Source organism: Typopeltis vanoorti, chromosome 18 (genome assembly GCF_054136105.1).
Source record: "Typopeltis vanoorti isolate ZY-2024b chromosome 18, IOZ_Tvanoo_1.0, whole genome shotgun sequence".
Classification (NCBI taxonomy): Eukaryota; Metazoa; Arthropoda; class Arachnida; order Uropygi; family Thelyphonidae; genus Typopeltis; species Typopeltis vanoorti.
Genome location: NC_143566.1, coordinates 45,992,555 through 46,010,225, shown reverse-complemented (window position 1 = coordinate 46,010,225; position 17,671 = coordinate 45,992,555). Strand labels below are relative to the sequence as shown.

The 17,671-nt window shown below is 36.1% G+C and overlaps 1 protein-coding gene across 4 annotated transcripts in view; it reads right to left on the bottom strand.

Annotated features, from left to right (window-relative positions):
* Positions 1-1,820: 1,820 nt before the first annotated feature.
* Positions 1,821-17,671, bottom strand: part of Sac1 (phosphatidylinositol-3-phosphatase SAC1) — a 359,287-nt gene continuing 343,436 nt past the window's right edge. The window contains exons 18-19 of one of the 4 annotated variants that reach the window (XM_090408681.1): positions 4,547-4,607; positions 1,821-2,336 (exon numbers count right to left, since the gene is read on the bottom strand). In XM_090408681.1, coding sequence (XP_090264807.1) covers positions 2,194-2,336; positions 4,547-4,607 — 204 coding nt within the window. In that variant the 3' untranslated portion in view covers positions 1,821-2,193. Of the gene's footprint in view, positions 2,337-4,546; positions 4,608-17,671 lie in introns of those variants that run through there. The other 3 variants (XM_090408683.1, XM_090408682.1, XR_016549855.1) reach the window with 3 other exon arrangements.

Here is a 17,671-nt window from a genome sequence, read left to right as displayed (position 1 = left end):
ATTATCTTATGAATAGCTTGCAGAAGGGAGTTTTAGCTTAATATCATATCATTTGCAATCTATCCCAATTTTCAATTACTGTGTTTTATGATGTTTCATAACCTTTGATTTAATTTAGAGTATGTTAATTTCTTAACTCCAGTTTCCTTATTTAGTATTGAGTCAAATTGAATGTATGAATTTTTTTAGTGCATTTTGTTTTGATATTCCAATAAACATGTCATATTTACCTAAACCTGAGTCATGCCTGATTACAATTCCAAACTACCACTTATAAAAATAGAACCTATTTTGGCGGGAAGGAATTTGAAAGTGTATATAAAAAGTGTATAGGTCACGACTGCAGTCTGAATCTATACGGCCGTGTTAAAGTAAGATATTGTGTAAGAACGCCTCAGAATCTAGTATTGTTTCCCTGAGCAAGGATCTTTTCTGCTATTGGATACCGGCTGGCGCAGCATAATATAAATTTGCCAGTATCCGAAGAGGAAACAATCCTAGATGAAAGCATATTAGGCCCAATATCTGACTAAGTAAAATAGCAATTGAAAGATAGAATAGGAAGATATAAATCAGTAAAATATAGAGAAAGCAACGACATAACACCTGGCACAAACAGATTATAGCCTTTTTAGCCTGGTTCCAAAAAGCCTGGTGTTTTCTTTCACATACTAAATAATACTATCCCACTCAACTTCTAAGTTTATAAACATCAAATCTGCCAACCTTAGAATATTGTTCTTGCATTTGGGGTAGTGCACCTCAAAGATAAAAGTTCCTCCCTCAGAATGCTTGACTGTATTCTGAAAATAGCTATTTGTTTAATTGATGCCCACCCCAATAGGTCACCCCTTTTCCTCTCTGACTTCACTATTCAATCACTTTTTCATGCTGTTGTTCCATATTGTCTTTTCTATATGTATTTCTATTTTCATTGTTCCACTGAATTGACCACTATCATCTGTCCACCTTCATAAAAATCACGTACAAATAGAGAAGCTGCTTGTCAACACCCATATTAAAATTTGGCTACAAATGCATCAAACTAGATTTTCATCCTCTTTTTGTACTCTGCAACTCTGCTCTTTGGAACAGTCTATCAAGATGATTACAACTCACAGCTCAACAATAAACAGATCAAGAAATTTCTTTTTCTCTAAGTGCTTGTCTACAAATAGCACGGTTGCGTCAGGTTTTGGGCTGCTTATGAGCAGTCAACATAAGGACTCCACATAATATAACATAACAACATACCTGGGAAATATCATACATTAAGTTTGGCCCTCATTCATCAAATATCTCAAGCATGCAGACCTTGTGATGCACACTATATCTTTCATACACAGTAATTTCTTTTGTTAAACTATTTACTCCTTCATTTTTTTATTTTGCTTTATGTAGTAAACATTTTTTTTTGTCATTCTAATCAAGTTATTTGTAATTCTAAGGAAGTGTACTACACAGCATGTGAGAATAATTGAGATTTTCAATAAAAGGATTTTTTTTTTACAGCAAACAGTTTAAATGTCATCTTCATAGAAGGAATTATAACACATTTAGCAATCAAAGAAGGTTGAAGAAACACAGAAAATTTAAATCTAAATTGTTTTTGTCTATTATTTTCATGTCTTAAGATTCCAGTTTTGTGCTTTTTATTGGCTTAAAAAATGCAAAGCAATGAAATGACTTTTCTAATACATTAATCATATTAGCTATACATAAAGCTATACATTCAAAAATCATAAAGTAACAAATAACTTGTGTGACTAAAGAATTGATTTTAAGAGGGGTATAAAAAAAGTGTTAACCAAGAAAATATCTGAATATTTACTATTTTTTCTTAATTTATTTTATAAGTTTCATAAATACAAAATGATACATTTATTCATTTATAGTCTTAACTGATTATGTACATTATTAACTTAATAAAATCAAATAACATTATTTTAAAGGCAAAATACTTCAACACACCAATGAACATTCACAACCAATTTAATAACGAAACTTTTGGCTATAATATTCATTGTAAATGTATGTGTAGATATGTGCTCCTCCTCCCCAATCAAAGTAGGTGCTTTTAAGCAATTATTAAACCAAACTTATTGAAAAACTAAGATTTAATTTATTTTATTACAATACATATTAGGAATGTTGATGTTAAAAGAATTTTCTTTCTAAACATAATAAATATGCCTATTCATATTTTACTTTAGGCCTCATTTCTCGCAATTTTGGGTAATCCACAAATTCAGTGCCATAGAACAGTATAACACTAAGGGTAGTAACTACCATACCAGCCCAGAAGAGAACAAACATGAAGGTTGCTGTGGTATGGACTAACAAAAGAAACAATAAATAAATAAATATTTTATATTATATTATATATATATATATACACACACACACACAACTGTTGTAAAAGAACAGAAAAAAATGTAAAGTCACTCAAGAAATATTTTGAGTATCAGAAATTTAATTTTTAGTAAAAAAAAAATTTAATTTTAATTTAAACCACAGTATCTTGATTTAAATATATCTTTTAAGCAATGATACTGAGATGGCCTGGTTAGCTATAGTAAATAGCACTTCCACTTTTCAACTAATGAGCACCAGGTTTAAAACCTGCTGTGGTGTGGTATGGTATTTTCCATATAACTTAGGTGAGTTATGAGAAGTTACACACAGTGGGAATCCACCTATCTTTTGAAAGCAGCTCAATGGTTGGCTGATTTATGCTTTCTTGGCACCAGGACAACAAAGGTCATACTGTGCCAAAACAAAAGTTATGGCAGTACACAAGGTAAATAGCAGTAAAGAGATAAATTAGTGAATAAAATGTTATATACAAAAATCATATTTTAAATAAAATAAGTTAAGTACTGAAAAAGAGAGCCAAAAGGCTTCACTTCGGCAATGCAAAATTATTCCAATTAAGTGGATATTGAAATCCAACATTATTTCATAGCCGAATATAGAGACTATAAAAGTTTTGGCGGATACAAGCATACGCCAACTTTTCATGAACATCACAAGTTGCCCTGTCATGAAAGGTTGGTGTATGCTTGTATCTGCCGAAACTTTTATAGTCTCTATATTCACTACTACTACTACTACTGTGGTTAGTACATGTGTTTTTTAGTGATGAAGTCACCACAGGCTTCATTATATAAAAAGTCTCTATATTCAGCATGAAACTCTTGTAGTTTCTATATTCGGCTATGAAATAATGTTGGATTCAATATCCACTTAATTTGAATAATAAGTTAAGTAATTCTACATATAAATAGAATATATAATCAAATGTGTTTGTATACATTAATTCTTTGTAAAAAAAAAAAGTTAAGCTTCATGCAATTTGTCTGAGTTTCATAAAATCTGCCTGAGTGCACAGGCTTGGCCACATTAATAAAAATTTTATTCCTCACTTATGCTTTGCTGGAACTCTACCAGAATATGACAAATGGTGAGATGAATGTTACATTTTTCACACACAGGTAGGTCATCAGCCCTCAGTAAGTAAGAATGTGTAAGATGACTGACCTATGTGTAGCAGAGCAAAAACTCGCTCTTCAGTTTCCACGTGGACTGCACTGCCAATTCTTAATTTCAGGCTTAATCTCATGCAATTTGTTTCTCAATGCTGCCTGTCATAATGACTGCCACTGGGTAATTAGCTTTGGTCTTATAAACTGTCTGTGGCATGTATATGGATCTGTCAAACAGTATGTGGAAAAAGTATGAGTTGATCTGGCAGCTGTATCTGCAGTCTCATTTCCCTTAATTCCAATGTGGCTGGGAATCCAGCACAACTAAACATCAGAATTAAGTATCTTTATTTTGCAAAACAGTTGTAGAAACTCAAAGCACTAGATGTGAATTGCACAAAGGAGAGGAGACAGCATAAAATGAATTCAATGAATCTGTATAAATGATATATTTTTAGTAGTGGTATTCTTTTATATGTATGGCATATAAAAGAAGAATGCTGAGTTGCAAGCTGAATGGCATGCAACTCTACTCTATAATTACCACAATCAATTGGGATCTGAATGGAAATAATAAGGTCAGGAAAAAATAACTGCACAACCAACACAGGCCTCAGATCTTAAACCACCAGTGTAGATGGACAAGAAATAAGAGATATCTGCTCTGTGCACATTAAGTAATTGCAGGCAGGCAGAGGATGGAGCATGAGACTTGTGTAGATGGAGGAGTGAGAAGTTACAGGATGGAGTGTAAACCAGCCATGGAAAAATGCTAAAAATATGCTGTACTGGTTATGTTATCAAAATTTATGTAAGAGTTTGCATAATCTCTGTTACATGCACACCAAAAGGGCATATGGCAACCTGACATAATTTTTAATTATGCTGAAATGAGATCATGGAAATAGAGGTGGATGTTAATAGAAAAAAACTGTAGTAAGAAATTAGGAAAGAGCTTCCCCATGAATTTATAATTCAAATTCCAACTTAAGAAACAATTTATTTTTAAAGAATATCACTTACTAATCTTTCATTTTATGATAGCAAATGTAACAACTTACCTGCTGGAATAAGCAAAGAAAGGAAACACATTGCTATAGCCAAAAGAAGAATAACAGGTAACTGGAACGGAAAGAAGAAATATAAGCATGAGGAAAAGCTTAGGTGTTGATTATTCACAAAAATGCTTCACACTGGCTATGTAGTAAACACATTTTTTTTTGTTGTTGTCATTCTAATCAAGTTATTTGAAATTCTAAGGAAGTGTACTACACAGTATGTGTAGCACACTTCCTTAGAATAATGCCACAGGAATAAAATTCATTGGTGTTCAAAAGCTAAGGACAAACTACATTTTTATCTGTATATAAAAAATTTTCATGACTACAGCCAAATGTGGACATAAATTTTGTGCAAATTAAATTGCAATACATTTTTGGGAACAAATTTCTTAGGGAAGTAGTTAGAGAATTAATGTACATTGCTTACAGAAACTATGTGGAGAGACATTGCAGTATGGAATATGTCCACCCTGAAATGCAATGCAGCTCTCACAATTATGTACCATTCTTAGCACCAAGTGATTCAGGAGTTCTTGAGGTAAACTGGACCACACCTCCTTCAGAAAGAGGATAAGGCCTTGTTTGTTTTCTGGAGGGAAATTTCAAGCAGCAATGCTTCTCCCTAATGCATCCCAAACATGTTCTACAGAGTTGAGATATGGGGAGCAAGCTGGCTACTCTGTCTCTAGAAGTATCTCCACTGCTTGTGTATGATGTAGTGTGACATTGTCATCCATAAAAATAAATTTTTTGCCTACAGCACCACGGAACAATCGAACATGATGTTGAAGAACTTCATTGCAATATCATTTACCAGTCATGGACTCTTTCTGTAGCTCAGTGCATGCATTCCGCATAATGCCTCCCTGCACCATGACCCCAGCATTGCTGTATGTATCCCTTTCAAGAACATTCTTGTGATGGTAAGCAGCACCATTTTTAAGCCAGAAGACTAAAATGACTCTCACCTGTAAAGAATACATTAGCCCATTGGTGTCTTGTGCTATTTTTATACATACAACACCACTGAAAACATGCTCTACAATCAGCTGCGCATAAAGGGATGCAGACAACAGGCCTACTTGTTGCAGACATCTTGCCACAGTTTGTCAAGAGATCTGCATACCTGTGCTTGAATGGAGCTGACCTTCTAGGCTGCATCGATTATGTTTTGCTGTAATAACCAAAAATCTGTCTTTATGCTCTGTGGTAGAGCAGGGGACAATCAAACATGATGTTGAAGCAGACATTTAGAACACATTCCTTTGGTTTGAAATGCTACCCTGAGCCTGGATACAACACTATGTGAGATTCCAAACTCTCTGGTAATGTCAGTAATTCTGCAGCCTTCAAGCTTTCCAATAATGCTTCCCTGTGTGAAATCATCTAGATGATGTCTTTGAGACATTACAAGACCTTCAAGTTTGCAACTTCATTCCTTCACAAAAAGAGCTTCCTTCAAACACAATTTGCTTAGCTCAGCCTTTTGCCTTTTATCCTGTTGAGGGCTACCACATTATCCCTTTGTGTGCAATTCAAAAATTTGAATGTGCACCCACATTCTACTCTCAAAATAGTCAGCATGAGATCAAATTGCCACAAGCTGATTTGTCTGAATTTACGGTTGTAATATTCAGAAATAGTGTTCGTCCTTAGGTTTAGGACTCCAGTGTAATTTATTATATTATGCTATAATACGAGGTGGTATCAAAAAGTTTTGAGTCTAGCTCTGTTTATGAGAAATTACTTTATTTATCTACATTTACACACTATCACCTTCAAAATAGTCCCCTTGCATATCAATACAGCGCTCCCAGCGTTCTTGCCACTTCTGGAACGTGTCCTGGAAGTCTTCTTTTCGAAGCATGTCAAGTACCTTCTGCGATTCGTGCTGGATCTCCGCAATGGTGTCAAAATGGTGACCTTTGAGCTGGATCTTCATCTTCGGGAAGAGGGCGAAGTCTGCAGGAGCCAAATCTGGCGAGTAAGGTGGGTGCAGAAGTGAGATCATGTTGTTTCTGGAGCACGTGTGAGGAGAGCTTGGTGACAGGGCATTGTCATCGTGGAGCATCCAGTTTTTCGCACGCCACAGATCTGGTCGCTTTCGCCAAATGTTCTCCCTCAGATGCCTTAAAACCTGGCAGTAGAACTCGCTATTGACGGTCTGGCCCCTGAGGACGATGAGCATACACTTGGTCGAGCTGTGGACCTGTCTCGCCTTTTTTGGTCATAGAGATGATGGGCTCTTCCGCTGTGAAGACTGTTGCTTCATCTCAGGGTCGTACCGGTACACCCATAATGATCTTCGACATGAAGGATGGGTCATCCATGGCACGCTGACGGAGTTCTTGGCAGACTTCAACGCGGTGTTCCTTCTGCTCCTGGGTCAGCAGTCTGGGGACGAACTTGGCAGCAACACGGAGCATGTTCAAATCACACATGAGGATTGCCTGGACTATTCCGTATGACACACCGACAATGGCAGCAATGTTGTGGAGTGTTCTCCGACGATCCTCACACACAAGTTGCCGAATGGTTTAGACATTTTTTGGGGTTGAGCTCGTTGAAGGTCTTCCTGATTTCTCATCATCTGTCAGTGATGTTCTTCTGCTCTTGAAGCATGCATGCCACTCAAAACACCTCAAATGACTCATTGCAGCATCGCCGTAAACTTGCTGAATCATGTCAAACGTCTCTGTGGCAGATTTGCCAGTTTCATGCAGAATTTCATGTTTGCTCTTTGTTCTAAGTTGCTGTCCATGATAAAATCGCAGATGTGGTAACGCAGGTGGTCAGAATAGCATCAGTTGCACAGCTCCTGATGTACACAGGACGATGTCTTTTGGCGCACTGACTTATGAAGATAGGTGCTCCCTGTGACTGTGCGTGCAGCCTTGTGCTGCCATCTGTTGGCATGTTACAAACCTAGTCTCGAAACTTTTTGATACCACCTTGTATTTCAGAGCACAGATTACAACTGTTGTAAAACACATAGCATTCAATGTGATTGCTGCAGAAACATTTCAAGATTGCAAATGACAATGAACTAATGCCTATTATGGCATCATTTAGGGATTGGCTAGTTACTATCTTCACCTATGTGTAGTAGACACTGTTTTACTGCTGGGATGAGATTCAAAATGGAATGCATATTATACATTGATATAAGGCACAGAGTGAAATAGAGATGGTTTACCAGTAGGAAAAATTAAATTCTGTTAGAACCATTTGAGAGACTGTTAAATGAGGATTTAGTCTATCGAAAAAGGGGTATTCCCTTTATCCTGGAGACCAAATTTGAGCACAATAGTCCAGGTATGGTCTGATCAGGACTTTATACAAATGGAATGACAACTCTTATCTCTGCAGGTCAGCGTCCTTCTCAGTAATGCTGCAATCCACTGGGTTACCTTCACAACCTTTGTGATATGTTCCCTGAATTTCAGGTTTCCATCAATCATCACTCACAGATCCCTTGCCTCCTCCACTTCCTCCAGTGTAGTTCCTCCAACAGAGTATGTAGGCTCCCATCGATATATCCCTAACTTCAAGGCTTCATACATTTAGCTGAATTAAACTGATATCCCTATTCATTTGTCCATCTGTCCAGTTTATATAAATACTCTTTAAGTGCTACCACATCATCTGCAAACAACTGAACATCTCTCCTTCCATCCACTGACAATGTCTTTGATATAAAAGTTAAACAGTACAGGTCCCAGAAATGAGCACTGTGGGACCCCACTTGTAACCTTTCTACTTTCTTGATACTGCTCCTTCACATATAACTCTATATAATATAAGCCAATCTTCAATCCAAATCACTAATCTGACATCTAAAACCCATGTGCTATCCTGTCAAATGCCTTTGTAAAATCCAAAAAAGGCAGAATATGCCTTTCCCTCACCAACCACTCTTCTAACTTTATAATAAAAGGCAATCATATTACTAAAACAAGAGTGCCCCTTAACAAATTCATGCTGACTCTCAGAGATAATATTACCCTCACCTATCAGTGGAACTGTCAGTTCTTTAGCACATTCTCTCAAAACCCATGGCAAAATCCCACCCAGTCCCAATGCTTTATTAACATCAAGAGTACTCGGTATTTGAAACACACTCTTTTCTTGCACTTCTAAACCTCGAACTTGCCCTATCCCTTAGTATTAAAACCTACTTCTCCAGGATGAAATACCTCAATAAAGTATTCATTGAGCAACTCTATTACATCCTATGCATCAGTCACTTTATTCCCATTTTTATCCAACAATGTCATTCTTCCACAATCATTTCTCCTCCTACTGGCCACATAACGAAATAATTTCTTTGGATCTCAAAGCCAATCTCTTCTCATGTTCCAGATTTACCTTTGTTACCATACTAGTTACTCTCATGCCCTGCGTCTTATATTCATCATGCATCTGCTCTCCCCCTCTTTCCTTATATCCCTTCCATAACCTCTTTTTTTACCTGGAGTTCCCATTTGATATTGTTTATTATCCACTTTACACTAAATCGTGTTCTTTTCTTCACTTGCAGTATACAACTTGCTGATAATAAACATTTCTTCACAAGTTCACAAGAACTGATAATATCATGATATTTCAATTCCTCCATCTATGGAACTGCATTAAGCTGATATCTAAGAATATTATAATTACTTGCCTTATAATTTCATATACATTCCTTTTTCTTTGATACTCATGCATGTCTATTCATCTTCCAAGTCAAAATCACATGATCACTCTCTCCAACTGAGGGCAGAGATGCCATCTCAGTTATAATCAGATCTTCTAATGCTATGACCACATCTAATTTCTGAAATTCCATTCCCTTACTACTACATGCAGTTTCCTATTCTCAGTTTATACTTCTGTAGTTAAAATCTCCTATAACAATCATTCTTTTTGCAACTACCACATTGAACTGCCTAAATATTTCCTGCTCTTCACCTCCTATGCTCCCAGGCCTATGGCAACACCCCACTAAATATCCTGTCCACCTCTACCTCACATTATATGCTTTCATCAAAGCCATTAGTGCCACTGCCCTCCAAATCCTCCACTTTGAGAGGACATAACTCATTACTTAAGCAGTACTCCACCAGCATGTTTGCCTTTCTTATCCTATTGAAAAATGCTATACCCTACTACTTCTATTCCTGCCAGTATATCATCTTTTGTCAACCATGTCTTATAGATCCCAATAATATTTGGACAGGCTGATACTATCAGTGCCACCAATTCATCTCCTTTATTCTGGATACTCCTGGCATTAGTATAAACAATTAAGGCATTGCCACGGTTTCTATACAGTTCCTTTCTGTCCTCAAATGCCCTCTGAGCATCCATGTAATTCAAGACTCTCTTTTGATACATTCCAGCTATTATACTATTCATTACCGACACTTTTCTCTGCAGCTGTGCATGATCATATCTGGGCAACACATTCACTATTGTCCCTCTCTGTCATCTTCATTAGAACCTCAAGCATGAACTTCAGATCTCTTGCCACCCAATTCACATTGTCGTTTGTGCCTGCCATCACAATCATCTCCTCCACCTTTTCACCTTGCATAATTGCCATAATCACACTATCTATAGAAGCAGATAAACAGTTGAGCTACTGAGTGATGACTCTGCAAGGATATATCATACAAATGAGGTTAGTGCTGTGACATATGTTACTGAGACATGGATGTATTGAAGGTTCTTAGGATATTGCAGAATCTCAATGTAAATACAGCTGTGGGATTAAATGGGATATCAGCTCACGTTCTGTGGGAACATGCAAGGGCTAGGCTCTTTAAATCTTAGCTCTGGTATAATTCCAACAGAGTGGATAGAAGACAAAATAATTTCCTTGCATAAAGAAGGTTCTAAGAGTGGTAGCAACTTATAAACCAATCAACATCTCAGGAGTGGTGGTAAAAGTATTGAAAAAGCTAGTCAAAAAGAGAATTAAGGGAATGGACAGATAAAAGTATGATACTCTATGAGGAGCAAAATTGTAAAAAAGAGAATTCAAGAATGGGTAGACAAAAATATGATACTGCATGAGGGTCAGCATTGCTTTGTGAAGGGTCAGTCATGCCTAAGTAATTCACTAACTTTCTATTAGTGACACTGAGTTGGATAAAGGGAATATCTACCTGATGATTCTGCTGGATTTTGCAAAGGCATTTGACTGAATACCACCTGGAACTCTGTTACACAAATTAGAACAAATGGGGGATGGATATGACACTGATTACATGGATAAGAGGATGGCTACTGGACAGATATCAAAAAGTGGTATACAGAGGAACAGAATCCAGGTGGAAGCTGGTGACTAGTGATGTTCTGCAAAGTTCACTGCTAGGACCACTACTGTTTAATTTGTATATAAATGATAAAGAAAATAACATGAGAGGAAGTATTCAGTTGTTTACTGATGATGCGAAATCAGATAGAGTAATACTTAACTAATGCAATGTGGAGAGGAGGATTTAAATAGGTTGTCAGTATGGGAAAAAGATAATGGGTATCAGTTAATGTGGAGAAATGTTAAGTTATGAATTTTGGGATAAATAGATTAAAAGTTGTGTACCATATTGATGGAACTGTATTCCAAGAAATAGATGAAGCTAGGGATTTAGGGATGGTGGTAGACAAAGTTAAAGTTCAAAGGACATATTGCTAAGGTTGCTCATAAGATTACTTGGTTGTTGAAGAACACATAAACATAGAGACAAGGAATTATTCCTCTTTATAAGGCTTTGATTGATACATTCATATCTGGATTATTGTGCTCAGGTATGCTCCTGGTTTTCTTGGGAATGAGGTGTGATGGAGAGGATTTAGAGGTGAGCAATCAAAGATGGTGAGTGGTCTGTGGAACATTCCCTCTGTGGATAGATTGATAAGGTGTGTGTGTGTGGACTGCAGAAGTTGGGTGATAAGCAAAAAGAAGGGATATGATAGAACATTTAAGTTACTTAAAGGGTTTTATAGGATTGATACAGGAGAAATGTTTCAGTATGCAGCTAGAGTGGGTAGAACAAGAGAGGTTATCCTTGTAAGTTGAGTGAAAGTATGGTTAGTAGGGGCATGAGGACTAGATTTTTCACTTGAAGAGTTGCCAATAAATGGAATGGGTTGCCAGAGTCAGTTGTTAGCACTTGTTAATGAATTCAAGGAGAGGTATGACAGGTTGTGTGAATAGTTTGGGTCTCCCACAACGAGTCTTCACACTCCAATAATAATCTATTGGACTGTCATAATGGGTTGTCAGCGAGCATCATATACAGGGTGTTCGGGATAAATTTGACATATTTATAATTAATTATATTTTTCCGTAAGTTACATGTATTAACACACACTTCTCTTCATTTAAAAGTTTGGACCCTTCTTCATTCATATACAAGATGTCAGAAAGGATGGATAGCTGGAACCCACCTGAATCATGGAAGAGAATAACTTGTATCATGATGATTCGTGCCAGCCATCAAAATAAGGATATTACGACTGCTGCCCAATGCTCCCTGAATACAGTAAAAACAATCAGGCATGAACTAGAGACTTGCAATGGTGACTACGAGGATGTAGCAAGAAGAAAGATCCCTAGCAGATGATCTGATTGCGTTCGTACAGCAGAATTCCTCGCAAATCTGCAGGAACAGGTGTTGAAGAACCCTGGCATTGGAATTCGGGCTTTGTTCGTGGAGTTGCTAACTGTAGTCAAGCCCTGGATAACAAGGGTAGCCAATGGTAGGCCGTATGTATGGCAGCAGGATTCGGCCCCTTGCCACACCTCTGGGAAAAGTCAAAAATGGTTGTCTGAAAATTTCTACGACTTCACCAGTCCAAATGTTTGGCCTCCAAACTCCCCACACCTTAACCCCATGGATTATTTTGTATGGGGCGCAGTTGAAAAAGACACCAATCGCACTTCCAGTAATACAAAAGCCCAGTTAATGGATAAAATTAAAACAGTTTTTGCGGCCCTTCCCAGGGAGACTGTAGCATCAGCTTGTTCGAGGTTCCGAAGCAGAATTGAAGCTGTGATCGATGCTAATGGTGGTTATTTTGAGTAAATCTTGTTGATAGTATTGTAATTAACTCTGCCTGTAATGTTTTTTTGTCAATTCATTAAATTTAATAGATACAAAGAAGATTTTCTTTTTCCTTACGAAACTGTCAAATTTATCCCGAACACCCTGTATAAGAGACAAACTCTGCATCATCTAATGCGGGGAAGCAAATAGCAAAAAGACACCAACTTCATTGACACTAATGGGAGCTTAGTATCAATGAAGCCAATGTTCTTCTTTTGGAGAAAATAGAAAGATTGGATACTAAGAGAAAAAACAGGCTGACCATAGAAAAGCAGCTCAATCTAGACAAGGAAAAAGAAAGTCTTGAGTGGATCATAGACCACAGAATACATGAGATCTCTGTGTCAATGGAAATTTGTATTCAGTCTAAGATATGATCACAGAGGATGAATAATTAAGGGCTCAAGTATCAATTAACTGGGTTTGCAGTTTTATAAAGTGAAATCATGTGTCAACATAGTCATATCACCAAGAAACTACCAGAAGATCAGGAAGATAAAATGATCAACTTTCAGCATTACATCATTAAACAATGACTTGAGAACAATTACAATCTCTTCCAGATTGGTGATGCTGACCAAATGTTGAGCACATTCAACATGTCATGGTAATGATATTTTAAATTTTTTAATTTAAAATTTGTCATTTTCTATTTTATTATCACCCTAAAAAGGTATACTAAATAAATGTTTTATTTAGTATACGTTTATTTTATTTAGTATACTGGATCCATATTAATTTTACTGTTTGTATGTAGAAAGCTTTTTAACTTGGGTATATTATGTATTAAAGATACCAAGTAATTTTATACAAACTTGGTTTTAATCCTATTTCCCAAGTAAGCAAACATACAAGTAAGTCAAGTTTGCGGGGATGTGCTTCGCATTAAGGGAAAATTCTAAGGAAAGTGATCAGAGCTTACTCCACCTTTACCACGGGTTGCCTCAGACTTGCACTATGTGCAGGTGCAAACTTGACTTACTTGTCTGTTTGCTTACTTGGGAAATAGGATTAAAACCAAGTTTATATAAAATTACTTGGTATCTTTACTGTTCGTAGTTATTTATTTATTAATTTATTGTATGGCATATACACATGGTTAAAAAAGGAATAACATGAAATACATATGAATATGGATGAAATACAAATATATAAAATTATAAATATAAAGTAATACATAGACAAACAGATAAACTACAGGCATTAAATATGACAAGCATCAAACAAAAATATAGTCATATTTTTACATTTAGATTTTTAATCCAATTGATTGCCTCCGGGGGGGGGGGGGGGGTAGATCAAAAATGTTCTTTAATTTCCCTGGATATGCCATTAACTCATTCCTGAACTATATGATGGATGGTTTGGGTCTCAGCATCTTTCCCCACTTTGATAGTAAGTCTCTACATACACTGTGACCTGTACAGATCCTATTAGTGGTTTCCCATATATTCCTGGGCACGTCAAATCCAGATGGTTTTTGAAGAATATTTATGTAGCTATGGACTTCAGGTGATAATTCTCAAGTCCACCGTGCATCCCACTTATTCATAAAGTGCACTGCATATACTAAATATACTATACATTACTTAAAAACTTGAAATTTGTGTTATATATATTTTGGATGTTTTAGGGCTTGTTATTTTTACTCCTAAGATTTACCTTTCAAATCACAGATGCACATTACTCATAGTTGTATATTGAGCATAGGTGAATACAGTAATGCAAATAAGTCAGAACGAATGTCTACCATGTCTTTAACAAGTTAATGCTGCCATATTTATTGAGGTTAGGAGAATGTAAAAAAAAAAAAAAAAAAAATACAAACAGTTAGATGGGATGGCAATGCATACCCCCCCCCCAAACCCAATTTCTATAGAGAATATCTACACAACCAAATGCTATCCTTTGTTGATGATGTGCTTACTATTTAGTCTCATGGCCTACACCAGTGACTTTCAAACTTTTTAAAGAGATATCCTATTTTTCCAGTAAAAAATTTCTTGTGCCCCACTTTCTCTACAACAATAATGACATGTAGTTTCTCAGCATGTATTTTATTCTTCTAGTAAAACCAGAAGCAGTTTGTTTTATACAGCTGTCTGAAGAAAATGCATTGTCTATATCCCTTGAAATGGATAAAATTGAGTATCGCATGGTTATAAAATTCTTTGTAAAAGGTTTAATGCCAAAAGAAATTCATTCGAAGTTCATAAAAGTTTATGGGCACTCTTCTCCTTTGTTTTCGACAATTAAGAAATGGGCTGCCGAGTTTAAATGTGGCCATACCAGAAATCATTGATCAAGTGCACAATATGGTATTGGATGACCGTGAGTCAAAGTGCATGAAATTGCTGAGACTATAGGCATTTCAAAAGAACATGTAGGATATATTTTGCATGAAAAATTGCAAATGAAAAAGCTTTGCGCAAGATGGGTGCCGCATTTGCTCACAGCAGATCAAAAATGCCCTCGCAGGAAAACCTCTGAACAGCTCTTGGAGCATTTTAACAAGAATAAAACTGATTTTGTGTGTTGACTTATTACTATGGATGAGACTTGGTTTCACCATTACACACCAGAATCCAAACAGCAGTCAAAACAATGGAAAGAAGCTGGTTGTTCAGTGCCAAAGAAGACAAAGTCGGTTCCATCAGCAGGAAAGGTCATGGCATCGGTGTTTTGGGATGCTAAAGGCATTTTGTTTATTAATTATCTTGAAAAGGGTAAAACAATAACTGAGGAATATTATTCCAATCTTTTAACCAGACTAGACAAAACATTTGCGAGAAAAGACCCGGTTTGCAGAAGAAAAAATTCATCTTTCATCAGGCCAATGCACCTGCCCACAAAGGTGTTTTGGCAATGGGAAAATTAAGGGATCTGCACTATGAATTGTTGAAACATCCACTTTATTCCCCAGATTTGGCTACCTCTGAACTTCTATCTCTTCCCAAAATTAAATTATCTTGAAAAGATTAAAACAATAACCGGGGAATATTATTCTGATCTTTTAATCACACTAGATGAAAAAATTCATGAGAAAAGACCTGGTTTGCAAAAGAAAAAAATCATCTTTCATCAGGACAATGTGCCTGCCCACAAAGGTGTTTTGGCAATGGGAAATTTAAGGGATCTACACTATGAAATGTTGACACATCCACCCTATTCCCCAGATTTGGCTACCTCTGAACTTCTCTCTCTTTCCAAAACTACAACTCTTCCTCACTGCTCAGCGTTTCTCTTCGAATCAAGAGATGATTGCAGCTGTAGAGGAGTATTTCGCAGATCTTACTTAGAACCACTACAGGGATGGACTAATGGTGCTTGAGTATCACTGGAATAAATGTATTAGTCTTAAGGGAGATTATGTTGGGAAAAAAAAAAAAATTGAAATTATAAATTCGACTTTTCAGACCACTCCCATAGTTGGAAAAATTGAAAATGAAGATGATATGAAAAGAAAATGTATAGTTGACGCTTGAACAATGAGGGGAGTAGGACCACCGACCTCCCACATTGTTCGAAAATTCACGTATAACTTTTGACCTGCCCAAAACTTAACTACTAACAGCCTACTATTGACTGGAAGTGTTACTAATAACATAAACAGTCAATTAACACATATTTTGTATGCTATATGTATTATATACTGTATTCATTGATAACAAAAAAGCAGCAACGATTGCTTTATGGTAGCCTAGTGCAATCAATACGATTGCTTCGTGGTAGCATAGGCCATACACTAATGAATGAATTGTCAGTTTTTTAATGCTAATTGATTAATTCAATTTAACTGATTAATTAATAACAGTTAATTTTATGCAGTTATGATTTAATACTGCATCTTTACATTTGTTTACATTTCCATCGACTGTGAATACGGCCATGTACAGTCTAAGTGTTTGTGTGCATAAGTTTTGATCAATTTTAACTTTTTATAATTTGTGTATACTTTATGGTAGTAAATGATAAAATGGACTAGTATTTACATATATTTTATGCATTCATAACATACCTAACTTTTCCAAATATTTCTAAGCTATGTCGTTCGTCTGCGAGTTTTTTCAAACTACCTCAAATCTCCAAAACGTTTTCCAATATATTTATTCAAAGAAATCTGCAGACCAGCACAGTTCAAACCCGTGTTCATCAAGGGTCAACTGTACAAGTATATAATTTTTATTTCTTATTTCATTGTGTGATAATAATTTTGGTATAAGAACAGAAAATGAAGTATATGGCATGCAGTTTATTAAGCATAAATATACTGTATATAAAAAATAAGTAAACGAATCTTTTGATGCTGAGATGATCGTGTGATGAGTCTTTGGACTCCATGAAGGTCAACTCAACATCACCAGAGTTAAAGATCGGTACTATCGACATAAGAAGCCTGAATGACAAAGAAATGGACTAGCTGAGGAATTAGATAAGTACCAGATCGACTGACAAAATACATGGCTAATCTTCTTGAATAGCAAACAATCTCAAGTAGAGTAATGTGGGCAAATATGAGAACGGGGAACTGGACAATGAGACGTATTTGTGCCTATGGTCACACAGAAGGTTCTACTAAGATAGAAGTGGAGGAATTTTTTTAAGCTTTAGAAAAAGCAACTGACACAATGAAAAAGGAAAAGATGGTCCTTGTTAGGGATCTAAATAGCAGAGTAGGAAATGATTGTCAGCTATACAAAAATATTTTGGGAAAATTTGGAGAAAAGAGCCAAGCTAATAATAATGGCAAAAATCTCTCGGATTTCTGCTCAGGATATGGACTGGTTCTTACTAACACCACGTTCCAACATAAAAATGTGCACAAATTCACATGTAGAGAAGAGGCAAGGAATAAGAAAAGTCTCATTGACTGTTATTATTGATAGTGATGTTTTCTCCCTGGTGCAGTACACCAGAGTGTACAGAGGATTTGAAATTGGAAGTGATCACTATTTAGTCTTGAGCAAGATAAAATTGAATTTCATATTGAAAAGAATAACATGTAAGAAAGTTTTAAAGCGAATAAAAG